We start from the raw sequence: 17359 nt of genomic DNA, 5'->3' as shown, positions 1-17359 counted from the left end.
CCACATTTTGAATGAAGTCTGAGGGGTTTATATCGCTGTCATAGCTCGCGGCAAAGTTCGAACCACTTCCTGAACCAGTCACGTGGTACAGCCGGGCAGCGAGGCTTCGGACGTCTCATTTTCAGCTCCTCCCATAAATGAAGCAAGCCTCGATACGCGCATCGCGGAAACGCCCCCTCCACTCGACACAAGCTTTGAAGCCTCGATACAGAATGTCACATCACTAGTTTTAACTATAAAAAGTTTAGTGCTACTCCAGTATTGCATTGATGCTTAAAATAAACGTCCTAGGAATAAGGTTTAACTTCATATTAATTTTAGGATGTCAAATTAATTTGACCACATTAATGAAGTGACCCCAGCAGCAATTTGATTAAATCAGTTTTAGAGATTGTGTTTGAATGTTTAAGGGAAAAGCTACGGAGATTTTTACGCTTTTGAAATCCAGCTTTCATCTGTGACCTGCAGAGGATGGCCTGAACCAGTTTATCTCTGGGCACTTGTTACTTTAAGGTTTTTGTCACAAAGAAACTGGGGCTTTGTGTGGTGTCAGTGAACCGACAATAAACTCATTAACTGACTTTGAGTTTGTGAATTAACATTACACAAACTTCCCTGACAACACATACTAACTATTAGGTTAGCATTCTATGATTCATGGGTTACACACATGGAACTCATGTTTGCATAACACATCCCTCTAATCCAGGTACCAAGGAGAACAGGAATGACAAGATTATGGTTTGCATAAACCTCCAAGGTATATGCGCTTTCCAGTACGCTTTTTCATTCATTCTTGCGAAACACTACAGAAAGGTGCAGCTCATGATTTCCAGACCTTATCATAAGGGAGGATTGCTCAGAATCTTCTGTTTACATCATACTTGTAGCCCCCCGGACGATCTGATTTCCTCGTGTCAGCATTGTTCCCACATCATCATAATTAATGTTGTTCCAGGTTCAACATTGCAAGTGACCAATCACCTTCTTGTGACGTCATTCCTTTGCGACTTCGAAATACCCGCCTTCGAGTATTTCGAAATACAAGTGAAGAAGCGAAAAACCGCCGCCTGTCCGCCGAATTTGAAGTCAATTTAGGATACTTTCCTTTAATAAACGGTAAGCATTATACATATGTTCCTCACTTGGCTTGCTGTTTGTTTGCTAGCGATAGGCTACTTGACGACAGCATTAGCTAACCAGTGTTCTCTAGACCAGCGTTCCCCAACTTTTTGGGTGTTTCGTGGCCCGGGGGTTGGGTCAGGCAAAATTGCAGTAGCTTCCCTGATCATTTTACAAACATAAGTGAAGAGAATCTGGACTAAAAGGCCTAGACTTATGGTTGTGTGCTGAATCTATGAATCAAACTATCACCTGGAAACATAATTAACTGGTCCATAGCTGTGAAACTGGACATGAGTTCTTGATTCTATGGAGATTAACAGTAATCCAGAAATTTACAAATTTGTCCTGGTACATCGCGTAAATGTTGTCCCTGGGACATCATGTAGAAGTTGCCCTGGGACATCGTGTAGATGTTGTCCCTGGGACATTGTGTAAATGTTGTCCCTGGGACATCGCGTAAATGTTGTCCCTGGGACATCGTGTAAATGTTGTCCCAGGGACATCGTGTAAATGTTGTCCCAGGGACATCGTGTAGATGTTGTCCCTGGGACATCGTGTGATAGCTTGTAAATAATGGAATGAAAATTATTGATTGTTATTAACTTGTGAAAAAGAAGTGTAACAAATCCACATGTTATGTTCTTACACCCTTACAGAAACTGTGACTCCTTCACAATGTCAGGTAAATGTCAACTCATGTTGAATAATCAACCAATCAAGCCTTTTATTATCACATGCAATGTTACACGTACAACTGCAATGAAAATTTCACCCCCTTCTGACCATACATATATTGCTTAAACATCACATTGGGAAGACAGGTCGGAAACAGTTAGGAAGGTCAGAAAACAATTTAATTAATAGATGAAGGGAGAGGAGGAGAAAAAAGAACTACAACCAGACAAAGCTCCTAGAAGACTGAAATGGATGATGGTTGCAGCATGCAAAAAGAAAATGATATCTGTTGACTACAGCATATGCTTTCTCACAGATTACCTTGTGGGAGTAGCTGGACCAAACTCTATTGGTATTTCAAGTTTGAAATCCCTGTTTGACCAGACTAACATTTCAGATGAGGTACCTCTTGACATAAAAATCCTTTTATGTTGTCATAAAACTAATGTTAAATTCTGCTTTAAATACACTTTATTGTACAATTTACTTAATGAATCGTGTTCCTTAGTTCTGTTTTTATTTATATGTATTTATTTATTTGTTTTATAAGGTAATAGATGGCCTAATCTATTTGCAGTGTGAGGTATGTTGAAAAGCTTGTTTGATCATAATGACATAGCATGTTTACGTTTTTTGTAATGTACTTGAAAACATAGGTGTATTTATGTTATTTTTATAGAATTTCCCTCACATTTATCCAATACCAAGCCAAATCACTGGAAAAATTTTGGATGGGTCCACAAGAGCACAAAGTGCATACTTTTTGAAGGTATGACTTGGACTGTGGTAACTATGTTCTTATTACAAAGGGTTTATAAGTTGCCACTATAAACAAACAGCATTTTCCAAAATTGAAGCCTTGTCAGAAGAACCTGAAAAATACCTTTCTGAAACCTTTTCTGTGTAAAGACTTGTTCAAAAGCAATGCACACAGATTAAAACATTTCTGTCTTGGCCAACTGATAAAGAACACCAAAAATTTAGTGGTGCGTGTTGAGTCTGTGGTCTTGATTTGTTTTGTACACACTATAGAAATTAATTAATGTAAACCAAAAATGACACTTTCTATATGTTTGTGTATCTGCAGAATTAATTACAAGTCTCACCTGACAAGCTTTTGCAGTTTTGCAGTGTCATTCTTGACAGAAAAACATACTTGTCACATTATTTTTATTTCCAGAAAAACATCTTTCAGATGTATGAGAAATTGATTGGAGCCTGTCTGGAAAACGGCAGCCACTGGACCTTGTTTGTAAGTTGCACAGATTTTGCACTCTCTAGTGCATGATACTTTTCAGTGTCCCTCATTAGGAAAGCTCAAGGCCCAAGCCTACCATATCCATCTTTTTACAAAACAGTTTTGTGACATACCCAAGAGGACCATAGTCTATATGAATTCATTTGGCGAGTCGGAGGTCAGAAAAAGTGCGGTGTTGAAAAACTGGAGGTAATTAATTAACATATTTAACATAACATATTTAATTTAATTGAAATCATTACCGAACGTGGTTATTGATTTCTCTATATGCTTTTTATTTGTAATAACTGCGATCTCTCAGCTCATTTGCTTCAGCAAGAGGCTGCGCTGGAGAGTGGACCTTGTCACATGTGAGCCACCCACATCAACAGGATGGGAACTCATGTGGAGTGCATGTCATAATGGTACTGAAAACTATAGCTTTAACCTATATAAGTAATGTTTACATTTTTGCCTATTCAGTTTTTAAAGCCTTAGAGGCAGGATGGTAAAATCTCAATTTTTTTTGTAGATTGAACCATTTCAGCAGTAATGCTTTGCTTTGGTTGCTCTGTTTTGTTTTGTTTTCTCGGGGGGGGGGGGGGGTTAAAAACAAACAAACATTTCTTTGTTAATCTAATTCTTTTTGTTCTTTTTTTTTTTTTTTTTTCTTCATCAATTATTAGTTTGCCCAATCTCTCATTGACGGTAAAACACAAGTGGAGGAGTACAACACTGAAATCACAAAGCTCAGGTCCCGACTTTGCCACTACTTATTTTCCTCAATAGGTAAAGATAAAATTAGCTGCCTTCTTTTTCTCTAACATTGGAAAATGTAACTTGTACTTAAACAAATTATATTTTGCAGATCGAACTAGGAAGTGCAGTCAGTGCTGGTGTGTGATTGCAGCCAAAGACCGGGTACACTATGACATGTCCTTAGCCATATAGATTGTTTATTTAATGGACTTTGTTCATTTGTTTTTTGTTTGTTTATTTCTTCTTCTTTTTTTTTTTTTTAATTCACAGGTGCAGTGCCAGAAATGTGGTGCATACAAGCACATGCGTTGTTCAAAGTCTGTTTGTGGCATCTGTATCTTCTGTGAGAGTAAGTCACAATATAACTAAACAATGTCCAAAAATGTTTAAAGTGAATTTTTTTTTCGTAATTTTGCCTTTGCACACCAGGACTGTGTAATTAAAGTGGACGTTTCAAGATCCAGTTTTTACACAAAACTATTTTAGACATAACTGTGTCGTATTGTGGGGATTTCTCTTCACAATTAAATTGATATAGTGCTGTTTATATCATTCTTCTTTATGTAACAGCACAGTGCAGCACAGCAGAGGGAAAGGAGTTGTGCAGCATAGTGGGTGGCTATACAGGAGGAGCAATAGAAGTAGCCAGTGAAGAATGTCATCAGGGAAAGCATCAGGCAGCGAATGACAAAGGAAAAGTTCCTAAGGGAGAGAACATCTGCAGCAAATCGACAAGTAACAGTGAGATAGGAGGACTGACAGTCAGAGATGAAGGTACACAGACTGAAGACAAAGAAAAAGAAACAGAAGTGTACGGCACAAGTCTGAGTACAGATAATGCTGCTGCTGATGATGTTGTAGGATCGATGCAGATACAGAATTCCAAACTGATTCAAAAGGAACTAGTACAGTTTACAGAGTGCATGGTCGCTTATCTGTACCAAGCTCAAAAAAGAAAACCTACACAATAACAGAAGACGAGATCAAGCGCAGAATCAACGCAGAGAACATGTCAGTTCATGTTTTCAGAGGTTTGATTGGGGTAGGTATACATTTCATGATTTTGATGTCACCTGAAATAAATCCGGGTTACTCGTATCAATGAAGTGACAATGTGGCTGGAAATTGTGCATTTGCTGCAACATATACACAATTACACCATGTAAACAAAAGCATTTAACTTTGTGCGCGTGTGTGTGTCTCTCCTCTGCTCTTTTGGTGTTTGCACTTTTTCTTTTTTAGGGCCGTAAAGCCAAACTGCCCGCAATGATTCTTGACAGGCCTAAGAAGGCCAAAACTAAAGTAACAGTGTTTAGTGTTCTGAGTGAAGAGGAGGCTGGGGAGCTAGCCCTCGGGTTTGCCGGAAGATTGGCCTGCGATGTCACAACAGACATGGTCTGTAAAGGCATCGACCATTCAAGTGCTGATATGACAAAGTAAGTTAGTAAAACAATATGAAAGTTGTATCTTTTTTGGTATTATTTGTCATTTCCCCGTATTTGGGTTATTGGTGTAACATTGTTAATCTTACTTTCTAATAACAGACAGACTCTTCTCAAAATCCAACACAATCTTAAACATGAGCTGACTGATTCCTCAACCTTCAGTTTGCTGACACACACCTTTGGCCCCGCTGCACTGGATTCTGTCATTTCATTCCTGTGTGAAAAACTTGATCTTGTCTCTTAAATAATGAAACCTTTTGTGACTTTTGTTTGTTCTGTAAATCAGAATCTTGAAAATTGTTCACTGTTGTTCTAAGTTTGTGTTAACTATTTGGCAAAAATGATTGGTTCCTAATCCAAACAGCATAATGACTGTTCTAACACATATCTTAAAAATGCTACAAAGAAAGAAAATTATCACATATGTTTCAATATGAATGTAATTGTGTCACACTCGGTTTGTAGTAGCTTTCCTGTTTTATTTTGAGTTTTGGTATGTTTACACTGTTATTTTTATTTCCCGTGTGTTCGTCTTCCCTTATTAGTTTTACTGTATTTAATTAGTCTGATTTAATAACTTATAATTATTTACTTTCCAGTGTGTATATATGCTCCTCGTTTGGATTATTGTTTGTTTGAGTTCTGCCTGTCTTTTCTATTAAAGATTTGGACTTTTGGACTATTAGTGGACCTCGTAGGTTTTTATTCTGTTCAATTGGTAATTGACTGGGTTTAATTTAGTGGCCTGGAAAACAGGCCGGAGGGGTCTGGTCATTTTAACCCCCTAAGACCCGAAATCTTCCATGGCATGCATTTTTAATTTCTCTTTGATATTTGGGCCGATTGGAACCCGATGAATGTAAAAAGAAAGAATTACCAGGTTTTGTTTTTTTTTTACCTAATTTTTGTTTCTGAGAAAAATGAGAGCCACATATGAGGACATTAATTTGAAATTTTGATAGAACAGTTGCAGTATAATGTCCTCATAACTGTATATCAGGCACTTGTTGATCAAGATTTAGTATTTTGGTCTAAATAACCCAAAATGTGATGTCCACATGTGTGGACGCCAGGCTGGAGTAAAGTGTTAGAGCTATTTATACCTATGTAAACTTTTATACACTGGTTTTTACCTGTCTTGTTTCAGAAAGGTTTAAAAGGGTAATGTCCACAGTTTTTGTTTGAATTCAACATATTTTATTAAAGTAATTGAGCTTGAACACAGAAAAAACTGAATCAAATAATCATAAAATCAAATCACTTGCACTATACTGAAGTCTAATCTACTCTGAGCTAATGCCGGTTTCCAACACTAATGATCGGGTGAAGGAGAGAGATGAGGGTGTGCACGGCCACTGGTGCTCTTATCCCTGTTCTTTGTGATACAATCCAACAGGAAAGCAGTCAAACCCTTGGACATTAGCCAAGTTAACGTTCACAAATATATACACACAGAGGAACTCTGAGCCCCAATGTCAGCATTAGCACAAACATGCCACTTCATACCAAATCTCAGTGTGAGGTCAGGTGTTAGTCTCATTCCATTATTCTGGCTATATTTTCTTACTCATTACTATTAAACTTATACTTAAGACTAACTATTAACAAAATCACACCCCAATAACTCTGTTATTACACTTTGTATTTAATCATAAAAAGGCTGGATGTTGAAACCTTTTACTTCTATTTTGTATGAGCCAGGATTCTCAACAGCTGATACTCTATGTCCAAAAAGTGACAGGTATCGTTTTATGGAGCAAAAAACTTAAGAGCGCATATTTTATAAATAATACCAACAATTACAAATGCAGACCTTTAATAGTAATAAGTAATCCTTTATTTATAATGCATAGCAATATAAAAATAGTAACATATGAAAATATTACAATGGGCACAGATGAATTTGTATCAAAAACAGCAACCAAGCCAAAGTAATGAATAACACACATAAATAACAACTGCTTGAGAGACCAAACAATTTCTTTTCATCTGTTCCTTGGCAGAAAGTTAAGACAGCTATTCAGCTTTAGGTTTCAATAAACAGAAGTAATGGATGCAGTCCCTTTGAAATGTCACACAAAAGTCTACTTGTGCATATACTTAGCTTTAACTCTTCTCTTTTTTGTTTTGTATTCCAAAAGGTTTTCATTTTCTCCAGAGGATGTCTCTCTTTCAGTGGTTATCGACTGTTCACATTCATTTTCACAGACTGTTGGAATGTCGATGCTGGCCGAACGTTTCTTGCTAGAATACAATGGCCTAATTTTGCGTGCATTATCTGTCGTCTTTATTTCGTACTGGCATATACTTTTGCCTACTTGTTTTGTTTTTAAGACATTTGTATGCAGTTCATCTATCATTGGAGTAATACCCTCTGGAATGAATGCCCACTGTTTAACTGTGTCTAAAACAGCATTTCGTTTTCCAACTGCATCTTCTGTGCATTTTTTGTCTGTGCTTTCAACTACAGGAGTGTCATTCAAAGTTGATAGAGGACTTTTCAGAGAGTTTTTCATTTGTTTAAAATGGCTACAAGCCACCTTCAGGCAAGCACATGTGTTATAGTGAGAGAACGTACAACAAGTGCACTGAAGTGTTTCAGCCGATGCAAAAAAAAAAAAAAACACAGATTTCCAAACAAACTTGGCATTTTTATCACTTTCAAGTCCTCACAGTGTACAAAGTAATGCCTTTCTTTCACTGCAATTCTTGCCAAGGTAGAAATGTCTGTTTCCATGTTTGGATAGATGTCATTGTCAGCCTCTGCTAATTTTGCAAGTAACACTAGATGCTTGCAAAGAAGTCCTCGTAAGCCATATGTACAGTTGCAGTAGGACTCAACAGGGCAGACATCATACACCATGTCTTCTCTTGACTCAGATGGGACTTGATATGCATTAACTCCATGGCTGTTCTTGACTGTAATTTTAAGAGCCCAACCACTTTCCATCAGTCTTGAAGCAGAGTCTGAAACTTGAGACAAGGTGTCAGCAAACCTGTTTTTCATGCGGCCCACATCTTGCAGGGTTTTTATGACTGAGAAGTAGTCGTCGGCCTTCCCTAGGAGCACTTCAATCAGATCATCCAGACGCCTATTCTTGTAGCCAGATAAAAACTGGTATTTCAGGCGGTGGAAAAATCTGAAAAACAGTTATTTGAAATGATTAGTAACTGTAATTGAAGGAATTTAAAGTTTTAATCAAGACTGTATTATTTTTTTAAAAATTGGAATACCTATTGCACACGTCTTTTATAAAGGAATGCTCTGTGCCGGTTTAGCTGATTTAGGCAAATCCACCTACTCTGTTTTTTGTTGTGATAACATAAAAAACGCTGCTAGAATTTAAAGGATTTGCCTAAAACCTGTTCTGGCAATGACATGACGAACCTACTCAGTTTAGCCTCTTGGATTAAAGCATAATATCTTTTTTTCAGCAATACAATTGAATGAGGTCAAAATAATAAATCATACCTTTCAATCACATTGTTTGTTTCAGAACGAGCGTGACTGAAGCGACGGCCGTAGTCACACCACATGTGGCCAATGCCTTCCCAGTGCTTCTGAAAATACTGGCACACCAAAGGGTATTGCTTAAATGTCTGGCAGAACTCTGCTGATGTGGCTTTAAAGTCGTCCTCCTAAGAGAATTGGATGCAACAGAATATATTTCAATCCATTTAACAGACCTATTGAAATCTTTAATATTATGTATTGAAGCCCTTTTCCTTTTATTGAATAACATTAAGAATTTTAAGTTATTAATAATATGTCGTGTTTTTGTATTAAGAAGCAATTATTTCTTCCCTTACAATGGCTAAGAAGGAACACTAAACCTATAAGCATATTTGGTTTCAGCATCTGTCTGTGAAAGAATCCCACTCACAAGTTCTACTGCACAGTGGGTGACACAATGATGTTCTGCACAGCTTAAGTACTTGTTTTGATAAGCAAGATAAGAAGCCAGTTTTAGAAATTGTTTCAAAAATCTATTTTGTATCTCTCTAACTTTTTTTAGCAACTGAAAGTTATTATGCTCTTAGTGTAATCAAGAAATCAAAATGTGAAATAGACAAATTACACTTACAGATGTGCAAGCTTTCAGCTTACAAAAGAAAGAAATGATTTCATTTCTCTTTTGGGTGTTAGAAAGCCCATGGACCCCGGACTCTGATTTTGAAAGCCATCGATTAACAGCCTGTGAATGTAAGAGAAAAAAAGTTAATCTGGAGAGAGAGACAGAGGAGCAGCTGTACAAAAAGCATAAAAGAAAGCTGACGTCCAAAAATAACTTTGTCACTCACTGAACAAGAGGACCTGTGCATTACAGAAATCAACCAGGCAAACATATTTTTAAATGTCAAAAAGAGCTTTGAGAAGCAGCCACCAGAAGATGAGTGCACTGTGGTCTTAAATGGATGGACATAGTCACTCAACATTTTATCCCTTTATATTCATTAACCTGAGTAGGTGAATATCACAATAAGGCAAATCATGACAACAGGACCCTGTTGTAAAAATGTGTTTCAGGTGCATCTTAGACAACGTGAAAAGAAAACAATGTGGTTTACCTGCAAGACATGGTACCAGCATAGAAGGATAGCTGACTCTGGAAAAACCTTCCGCAAAGCATTTATTTCCGCAAAGTCTTTGTCAACCATAAATGCTCTACAGAAAAAAAGAAAACACTAAATGAGATTAAACAGTATGAAAATGTTTTTGCCATCTCAAAGCACCACTTCAATGCCAAATTAAACATTTCAACTCACAAGTAGATATATAAAATACTGCATACAGCCTATAGGAATAACTTTAACAACTGGAAAGGAAAGTTTTTTGCAGCCCATGCTGCAGCTATAGCATTAGATTCTGGCATGTTATAACTTTTTTGAAAAGGAATTATTTCAAAATCAATAGCTGTCAATGTATTATTTACCTCGGGGAAGTTGGGAAATGCTCACAAACTATTCCAAGAACAGTTTCCAGGGTTTTCTGACTTTCGTTGCTGACAATAGCATAGGCCACAGGGACTCCATGCCCATGATCATCTCTTACAACAAGTGTGAATAAGGGAAATGAATACTGGTTAACGCAGTGCGTGGTGTCAACAAATACTAACTGTTTTGCATAGTTCTCCATGTTTGATTTCATTACAGGTGTCTGCAAAACAATCATTAGTTCTTGGTCAGATGTGTATGGTTGATAGAAGAGAACATGTTCTTGATGTTTTCCATTAAGTAAGGTATGTACACTTTGACTGTCTCCACAGTTAAAGTGCTTCTTCCTCATCATGCAGGTTCTAACACTATCAATGTCACGTGGTGTGACAAAATGCTCTCTGTTGTGAAGATCTGTGTCCATGTTCTTTGGCCCATTTATGACATTCGGTTAGTACGATGGCTGGCTTAGTTCCAAGGGAAAGCAGTTCCTCAATCTTCCTCCTTAAATCACTGGAAATATTGTTGAAATGTGCGTCTTTTGGGTCCGAAGGATCATGCCCATCATGCTTATCATATGTACGCTGCACGATGACTGTGTGGTCTTTCCAACATTTGAGTACTTTAAATGAAACATAGGCCTTACAGCCCACTGCTCTGTAGCTGTTTCGACTTTTTCCCCCAGCTCTGATGCAGTTGAATTTGTAATAGTCTCTTTTCCTGTCTTTACCTGAGGCAACATTTAAACATTTATAATGTCCATGAAGGGTTAATGAGTTCAATTTTTCTAACACAACACTGAATGGGTCCTCCTGGCATTGTGACACATGCACACAAAGTTGTGTGTCTTTTCCAGTTCTTTTTTTTTTCGTCATTCAGAACACTTCTTCTAATTATGTCGTCCATTTCTGGTGGAAAAATAACGAAGGTTTAATTAGTCAATATTCATTAATTCATTTTAACTTGTTGTGGGGTTTTTTGCAATACAATGTAAATATTAAATATAATATTAAAAAATATATATATATATAAAATAATATAAAACAAACAGGGGCTAAAAGAAGCTAAACTTTTATATGGTATGTCTCTGGCAACTTTAACATGATGTCCCAGGGACAACATTTACGGGATGTCCCAGGGACAACATTTACGGGATGTCCCAGGGACAACATTTACGGGATGTCCCAGGGACAACATTTACGCGATGTCCCAGGGACAACATTTACGCGATGTCCCAGGGACAACATTTACGCGATGTCCCAGGGACAACATTTACGCGATGTCCCAGGGACAACATTTACGCGATGTCCCAGGGACAACATTTACGCGATGTCCCAGGGACAACATTTACGCGATGTCCCAGGGACAACATTTACGCGATGTCCCAGGGACAACATTTACACAATGTCCCAGGGACAACATTTACACGATGTACCAGGACAAATTTGTAAATTTCTGGATTACTGTTAATCTCCATAGAATCAAGAACTCATGTCCAGTTTCACAGCTATGGACCAGTTAATTATGTTTCCAGGTGATAGTTTGATTCATAGATTCAGCACACAACCATAAGTCTAGGCCTTTTAGTCCAGATTCTCTTCACTTATGTTTGTAAAATGATCAGGGAAGCTACTGCAATTTTGCCTGACCCAACCCCCGGGCCACGAAACACCCAAAAAGTTGGGGAACGCTGGTCTAGAGAACACTGGTTAGCTAATGCTGTCGTCAAGTAGCCTATCGCTAGCAAACAAACAGCAAGCCAAGTGAGGAACATATGTATAATGCTTACCGTTTATTAAAGGAAAGTATCCTAAATTGACTTCAAATTCGGCGGACAGGCGGCGGTTTTTCGCTTCTTCACTTGTATTTCGAAATACTCGAAGGCGGGTATTTCGAAGTCGCAAAGGAATGACGTCACAAGAAGGTGATTGGTCACTTGCAATGTTGAACCTGGAACAACATTAATTATGATGATGTGGGAACAATGCTGACACGAGGAAATCAGATCGTCCGTAGCCCCCCACAGCTGAGCGGTGGTGGTAACAGCCTGACTCATGTGTGCCGTAGGGTTCTGGTAGAATGGTGTTTTGGAAGTATCATTTCCAAAGCCTTCGCAAGGAACTACAAGCAGGAACGTGGTGCATTCTCATTGGTGCAACTGCTTAGATGCAGAGATGTCAAACTCCAGTCCTTGAGGGCCAGTATCCTGAATCTTTAACATGTGTCCCTGCTCCAACACACCTGAATAACATTAGTAGATCGTTAGCAAGACACTATAGGTCTTGACTGCATGCTGAGGTGGCAACCACTAATCCTACTCAAGTAAATTTAAATACATTTTGTGTTTGGAAAAATGTACTTTTAAAAGTACTTTTATTGCACCATGTTCATTCATTCATTAGCTGCTGTAACATGAATCAAATGGCTGAACTGCTAACGACCTACTAAATTTATTCAGGTGTGTTGCAGCAGGGACACATCTAAAAGTTAAAGGATACTGGCCCTTGAGGACTGGAGCTTGACACCTGTGGCTTGGAGGAACAAAAGAGTCAAACACAAAAGTATATCTTAAATCACGTCTTAAAACCCACTTTTATTCCTTGGCTTTTAACCTCAGTGAGATTTAGTTTCTCTTTTAATTGAAGTAGTTATTTAATTAATGATTTCACTCTTCTTTTATTTGTGTTTTATTTATATCTTATGTAATTTTATTTTACAGTTCCAATGTACAGCACTTTGTGTCAGCTGTGGTTGTTTTAAAGTGCTTTATAAATAAAGTTGATGATGATGGTGATGATGAAGAAAAATCCCAAAGAGCTAGACATTCTTGTAATTTTGTAAAGTGTTTTTAAACAAAAGTTCTTCAGGTTTTCTTTCACATTATCTGCTTTTTCAATTTTTTTTCATTTTCAGTCCAATTCTTTTATCTGACCATTTTCAAATGAATAATTTCTATTTAAGACACTCAACACTGACCTGTAACTTATCTAAGCATAGAGCATCAAAGTTAATACAGTCTAACAGATATCTTGTCATTCACAAACAGCTATTAGCTGAAAACCTTGCATATGTTGACCTTAGAAAATTTGAGGAAACTGGAAAGGTAGAGGACAAAAGAAGAAGTGGCACGCTCCAACTGAAAAAAACGACAGTAGATGAGCAGTACCTGAAAGTCATGTCCTTGGTGGATAAAAAGCAAAAATAAATAAATCAACCTGGAGGGATCCGTGTGCAAAGTCTGAATGCTCTGATATGCCAAATTTTGTCAACTCAGTGATTTTACAATAGAATGTGGTGATAAAGATGATGACTCTTACCTAAGTTGTTGTATTGTTATTGTGGATGAGTGCTCCCCTGCACTGAATTAAAAAAAAAACAAATCCAGCATCCCTTGTTTTCACAGCTGACCTGTGCCTCAGTGATGGAATATTTATTTGCTTTAAAAGAGTTTTCTCTTTTTCTCTCTCTCTCTTTTTTTTTTTTTACATCACAGAGTGATATGCCATTGTGCTGTCATTGTTTTTCTTGGATTTACTTCTCCAACCTTGGAGAAGTACCTTGGAGTACACATTGACAATAAACTGGACTGGGCTAAAAACACCACAGCACTTTACAGGAAGGGCCAGAGTCGTCTCTATTTTTTGAGGCGACTGAGGTCCTTCAACATCTGCCAGAAAATGCTGAGGATTTTCTATGAGTCTGTTGTGGCCAGTGCGATCCTCTATGCTGTTGCATGCTGGGGGAGCAGGCTGAGGGTAGCAGATGCCAACAGACTCAATAAACTAATCTGTAATGTTGTGGGGATGGAGCTGGACTCCCTCAAGGTGGTGTCGGAGAGGCGGATGCTGTCCAAGATAAAGACAATGTTGGATAACACCTCCCACCCACTCCATGACATGCTGGTCAGTCACAGGAGCACGTTCAGTGAGAGACTGAGATTACCGAAAAGCACCACTGAACGACACAGGAAATCTTTCCTGCCTGTGGCCATCTCCCTGTACAACGCATCCACTTAACACACTGGTTACTGCTACAACTACACGTTTCTTTTTCAGCTATTTGTTAATGAGTGACTTAAATATATATATAAAAAAAAAACACCCAGCACGCCCCTGCGGGCGGTTTATCCTTCAAGCTCGGGTCCTCTACCAGAGGCCTGGGAGCTTGAGGGTCCTGCGCAGTATCTTAGCTGTTCCCAGGACTGCGCTCTTCTGGACAGAGATCTCCGATGTTGTTCCCGGGATCTGCTGGAGCCACTCGCCTAGCTTGGGAGTCACCGCACCTAGTGCTCCGATTACCACGGGGACCACCGTTACCTTCACCCTCCACATCCTCTCGAGCTCTTCTCTGAGCCCTTGGTATTTCTCCAGCTTCTCGTGTTCCTTCTTCCTGATATTGCTGTCATTCGGAACCGCTACATCGATCACTACGGCCGTCTTCTTCTGTTTGTCTACCACCACTATGTCCGGTTGGTTAGCCACCACCATTTTGTCCGTCTGTATCTGGAAGTCCCACAGGATCTTAGCTCGGTCATTCTCCACCACCCTTGGGGGCATCTCCCATTTTGACCTCGGGACTTCTAGGTTATACTCGGCACAGATGTTCCTGTACACTATGCCGGCCACTTGGTTATGGCGTTCCATGTATGCCTTGCCTGCTAGCATCTTGCACCCTGCTGTTATGTGCTGGATTGTCTCTGGGGCATCTTTACACAGCCTGCACCTGGGGTCTTGCCTGGTGTGATAGACCCCAGCCTCTATGGATCTTGTACTCAGAGCTTGTTCTTGTGCTGCCATGATTAGTGCCTCTGTGCTGTCTTTCAGTCCAGCTTTGTCCAGCCACTGGTAGGATTTCTGGATATCAGCCACCTCCTCTATCTGCCGGTGGTACATACCGTGCAGGGGCCTGTCCTTCCATGATGGTTCCTCGTCTCCCTCCTCTTTCTTGGGTTTCTGCTGCCTGAGGTATTCACTGAGCACTCGGTCAGTTGGGGCCATCTTCCCAATGTATTCTTGGATGTTCCTTGTCTCATCCTGGACTGTGGTGCTGACACTCACCAGTCCCCGGCCCCCTTCCTTCCGCTTAGCGTACAGCCTCAGGGTGCTGGACTTGGGGTGAAACCCTCCATGCATGGTCAGGAGCTTTCTTGTCTTTATGTCAGTGGCTTCTATCTCCTCCTTTGGCCAGCCTATTACCCCAGCAGGGTACCTGATCACGGGCAGGGCGTATGTGTTGATGGCCCGGATCTTGTTCTTACCATTCAGCTGACTCCTCAGGACTTGCCTGACCCTCTGCAGGTACTTGGTGGTTGCAGCCTTTCTAGCGGCCTCTTCATGGTTCCCATTTGCCTGCGGGATCCCCAGGTACTTGTAACTGTCCTCTATGTCTGCAATGTTGCCTTCTGGTAGTTCAATCCCCTCAGTTCTGACTACCTTCCCTCTCTTTGTTACCATCCGACTACACTTCTCCAGTCCGAACGACATTCCAATGTCATTGCTGTATAGCCTGGTAGTGTGGATCAGTGAATCGATGTCTCGTTCACTCTTGGCATACAGCTTGATGTCATCCATGTACAGGAGGTGGCTGACAACGGCTCCGTTCCGTAGTCGGTATCCGTAGCCAGTATATATATATATATATATATATATATATATATATATATATATATATATATATATATATATATATATATATATATATATATATATAGTCTGTCTTGTTAATGTTGGTTTATGTTGGTTTATAATGGAGCACTGTAACAAAAAATAATTTCCCCCAGGGATCAATAAAGTATTCTGATTCTGATTCTGAACTCCTACAGTTTTGAGGTTTTCTGAATCCATTCCATGTTTCATAGCTAAACTCACTCCAGCTCTTTCAGATTGGCACAGGTGATTTTAAATAATCTTGTTCAGGCTAAGGACTCCATAGTCCAGTAATCAGCAATCAGTCTATGCTGTATCTACGTACCTATTTATCCATCAATCTATTTAAATTCAAATTCAAATTTTATTTGTCACACACACAACCATACACAGTATGACATGAGGTGAAATGCTTGTAGCTGTGCAATGCAATGCCCGACCATTAAATGACAGTGATTTTACAGTATTTACAGGTTATTACAAAATTTACAGATTTAACTTAGAAATTTACAGTAAAAATGTGCAAATAGCAGAAATAGAGATTATAAATTATAGGAAGTGTGCATGAAGAAAAAACAGAGTGCGTGTGGTGATGTGATGTGTGTGAGAGTCCAGTCTTATAGTGATGTGATGTGTGTGGGAGAGTCCAGACCTACACCTGGTTCAGGACCCAAATAGCCTGGGGGAAGAAGCTCCTCCTCATTCTCTCTGTTTTGGCCTTAAGGGAGCGGAAGCGCTTCCCAGACCTCAACAGTGAGAAGAGTCCATTGTTGGGATGGGAGAGGTCCATCATAATCTTCCTAGCTTTGGTCTTGCACCGCTTGGTGTAGACGGACAGCAGGTCAGGGAGCTCTGATTGAATGATGCGTTCGGCCGAGCGCACCACTCTTTGCATATCTCGTCTGTCCTGCTTGGTGCTGTTCCCAAACCAGGTGCAGATGTTTCCCGTCAGGATGCTCTCGATGGTGCAGGAGTAAAAGTTCTTGAGCACCTTCAGTGGCAGATGGAAGTCTCTAAGTCTTCTAAGGAAGAAGAGACGCTGACGAGCTTTCTTAACCAGGGTGTTGATGTGACAGGACCATGACAAGTCCCGAGTGATGTGGACACCCAGGTATCGGAAACTGTCCACTTCCTCCACTGGCGTGCCACAGATGATGGGGGGCTTGTAATTCCTCGCCTGCTTTGTAGTGAAGTCCACAATCAGCTCCTTAGTCTTGCTGACGTTTAGGAGGAGGTTATTCTCCTGGCACCAGGTCTCCAGGTTCCTAATCTCCTCCAGGTAGGCCGTCTCAATGTTGTCGGAGATCAGGCCCACAACAACAGTGTCGTCAGCAAACTTGACAATGGAGGTGGTGTCTGATGTGGCTACACAGTCATAAGTGCACAGTGAGTACAGCAGGGGGCTTAAAACACAGCCCTGAGGCACTCCAGTGCTGAGTGAGATGGAGGGGGAGACTTGTTTTCCCACCCTCACTGATTGGGGTCTGTCTGTGAGGAAGTTGAGGATCCACTGACACAGTGATGAGCTGAGTCCTAGA

General features: G+C 39.8%; 2 protein-coding genes across 6 annotated transcripts; one reads left to right on the top strand and one right to left on the bottom strand.

The window, feature by feature from the left end:
• Positions 1–901: 901 nt before the first annotated feature.
• On the top strand, positions 902–5926 carry LOC146581996 (uncharacterized). Of its 5 annotated transcripts, XM_085289392.1 has the most exons (14): positions 902–1119; positions 1782–1807; positions 2117–2202; positions 2351–2383; positions 2480–2569; positions 2981–3052; positions 3159–3247; positions 3360–3462; positions 3724–3826; positions 3906–3958; positions 4067–4145; positions 4367–4838; positions 5039–5232; positions 5341–5926. In XM_085289392.1, exons 2-12 carry the CDS (start codon positions 1801–1803, stop codon positions 4765–4767), a joined length of 1116 nt encoding a protein of 371 aa, XP_085145518.1. In that variant the 5' UTR covers positions 902–1119; positions 1782–1800; the 3' UTR covers positions 4768–4838; positions 5039–5232; positions 5341–5926. The 5 variants fall into 5 exon arrangements, with proteins under 5 accessions (XP_085145518.1, XP_085145509.1, XP_085145544.1 ...); XM_085289383.1 differs by having other exon boundaries at positions 1782–2202; XM_085289418.1 differs by lacking the exon at positions 4367–4838 and having other exon boundaries at positions 1782–2202.
• A 1125-nt stretch (positions 5927–7051) lies between these two features.
• LOC146581995 (uncharacterized) lies at positions 7052–12182 on the bottom strand. The gene is made up of 6 exons (XM_085289370.1): positions 11966–12182; positions 10176–11084; positions 9811–9907; positions 9327–9437; positions 8714–8880; positions 7052–8381 (listed from the first exon to the last, which is right to left on the bottom strand). Exons 2-6 carry the CDS (start codon positions 10598–10600, stop codon positions 7784–7786), a joined length of 1398 nt encoding a protein of 465 aa, XP_085145496.1. The 5' UTR covers positions 10601–11084; positions 11966–12182; the 3' UTR covers positions 7052–7783.
• Between the last annotated feature and the right edge of the window lie 5177 nt (positions 12183–17359).

Source organism: Mchenga conophoros, linkage group LG2, assembly GCF_057382185.1.
Source record: "Mchenga conophoros isolate Kocher_MC1m ecotype Shallow Benthic linkage group LG2, M_conophoros_male_GT1.1, whole genome shotgun sequence".
NCBI lineage: Eukaryota > Metazoa > Chordata > Actinopteri > Cichliformes > Cichlidae > Mchenga > Mchenga conophoros.
The sequence above is the reverse complement of the archived record's forward strand: the minus strand, read 5'-3'. Positions and strand labels throughout refer to the sequence as shown.

Excerpts from the sequence above, each read along its gene's own strand:
- LOC146581995 (XM_085289370.1), bottom strand. The coding sequence starts at position 10,600 with ATGGACACAGATCTTCACAACAGAGAGCATTTTGTCACACCACGTGAC. Across the intron at positions 9,908-10,175 it reads CATTTCCCAACTTCCCCGAG|AGCATTTATGGTTGACAAAG; the intron begins GTAAATAATACA and ends TTTTTTCTGTAG. Across the intron at positions 8,881-9,326 it reads AGCTGAAAGCTTGCACATCT|GAGGACGACTTTAAAGCCAC; the intron begins GTAAGTGTAATT and ends CAATTCTCTTAG.
- LOC146581996 (XM_085289383.1), top strand. The coding sequence starts at position 1,990 with ATGAAGGGAGAGGAGGAGAAAAAAGAACTACAACCAGACAAAGCTCCT. Across the intron at positions 3,248-3,359 it reads GCGGTGTTGAAAAACTGGAG|CTCATTTGCTTCAGCAAGAG; the intron begins GTAATTAATTAA and ends GCGATCTCTCAG. Across the intron at positions 3,959-4,066 it reads TGATTGCAGCCAAAGACCGG|GTGCAGTGCCAGAAATGTGG; the intron begins GTACACTATGAC and ends TTTAATTCACAG.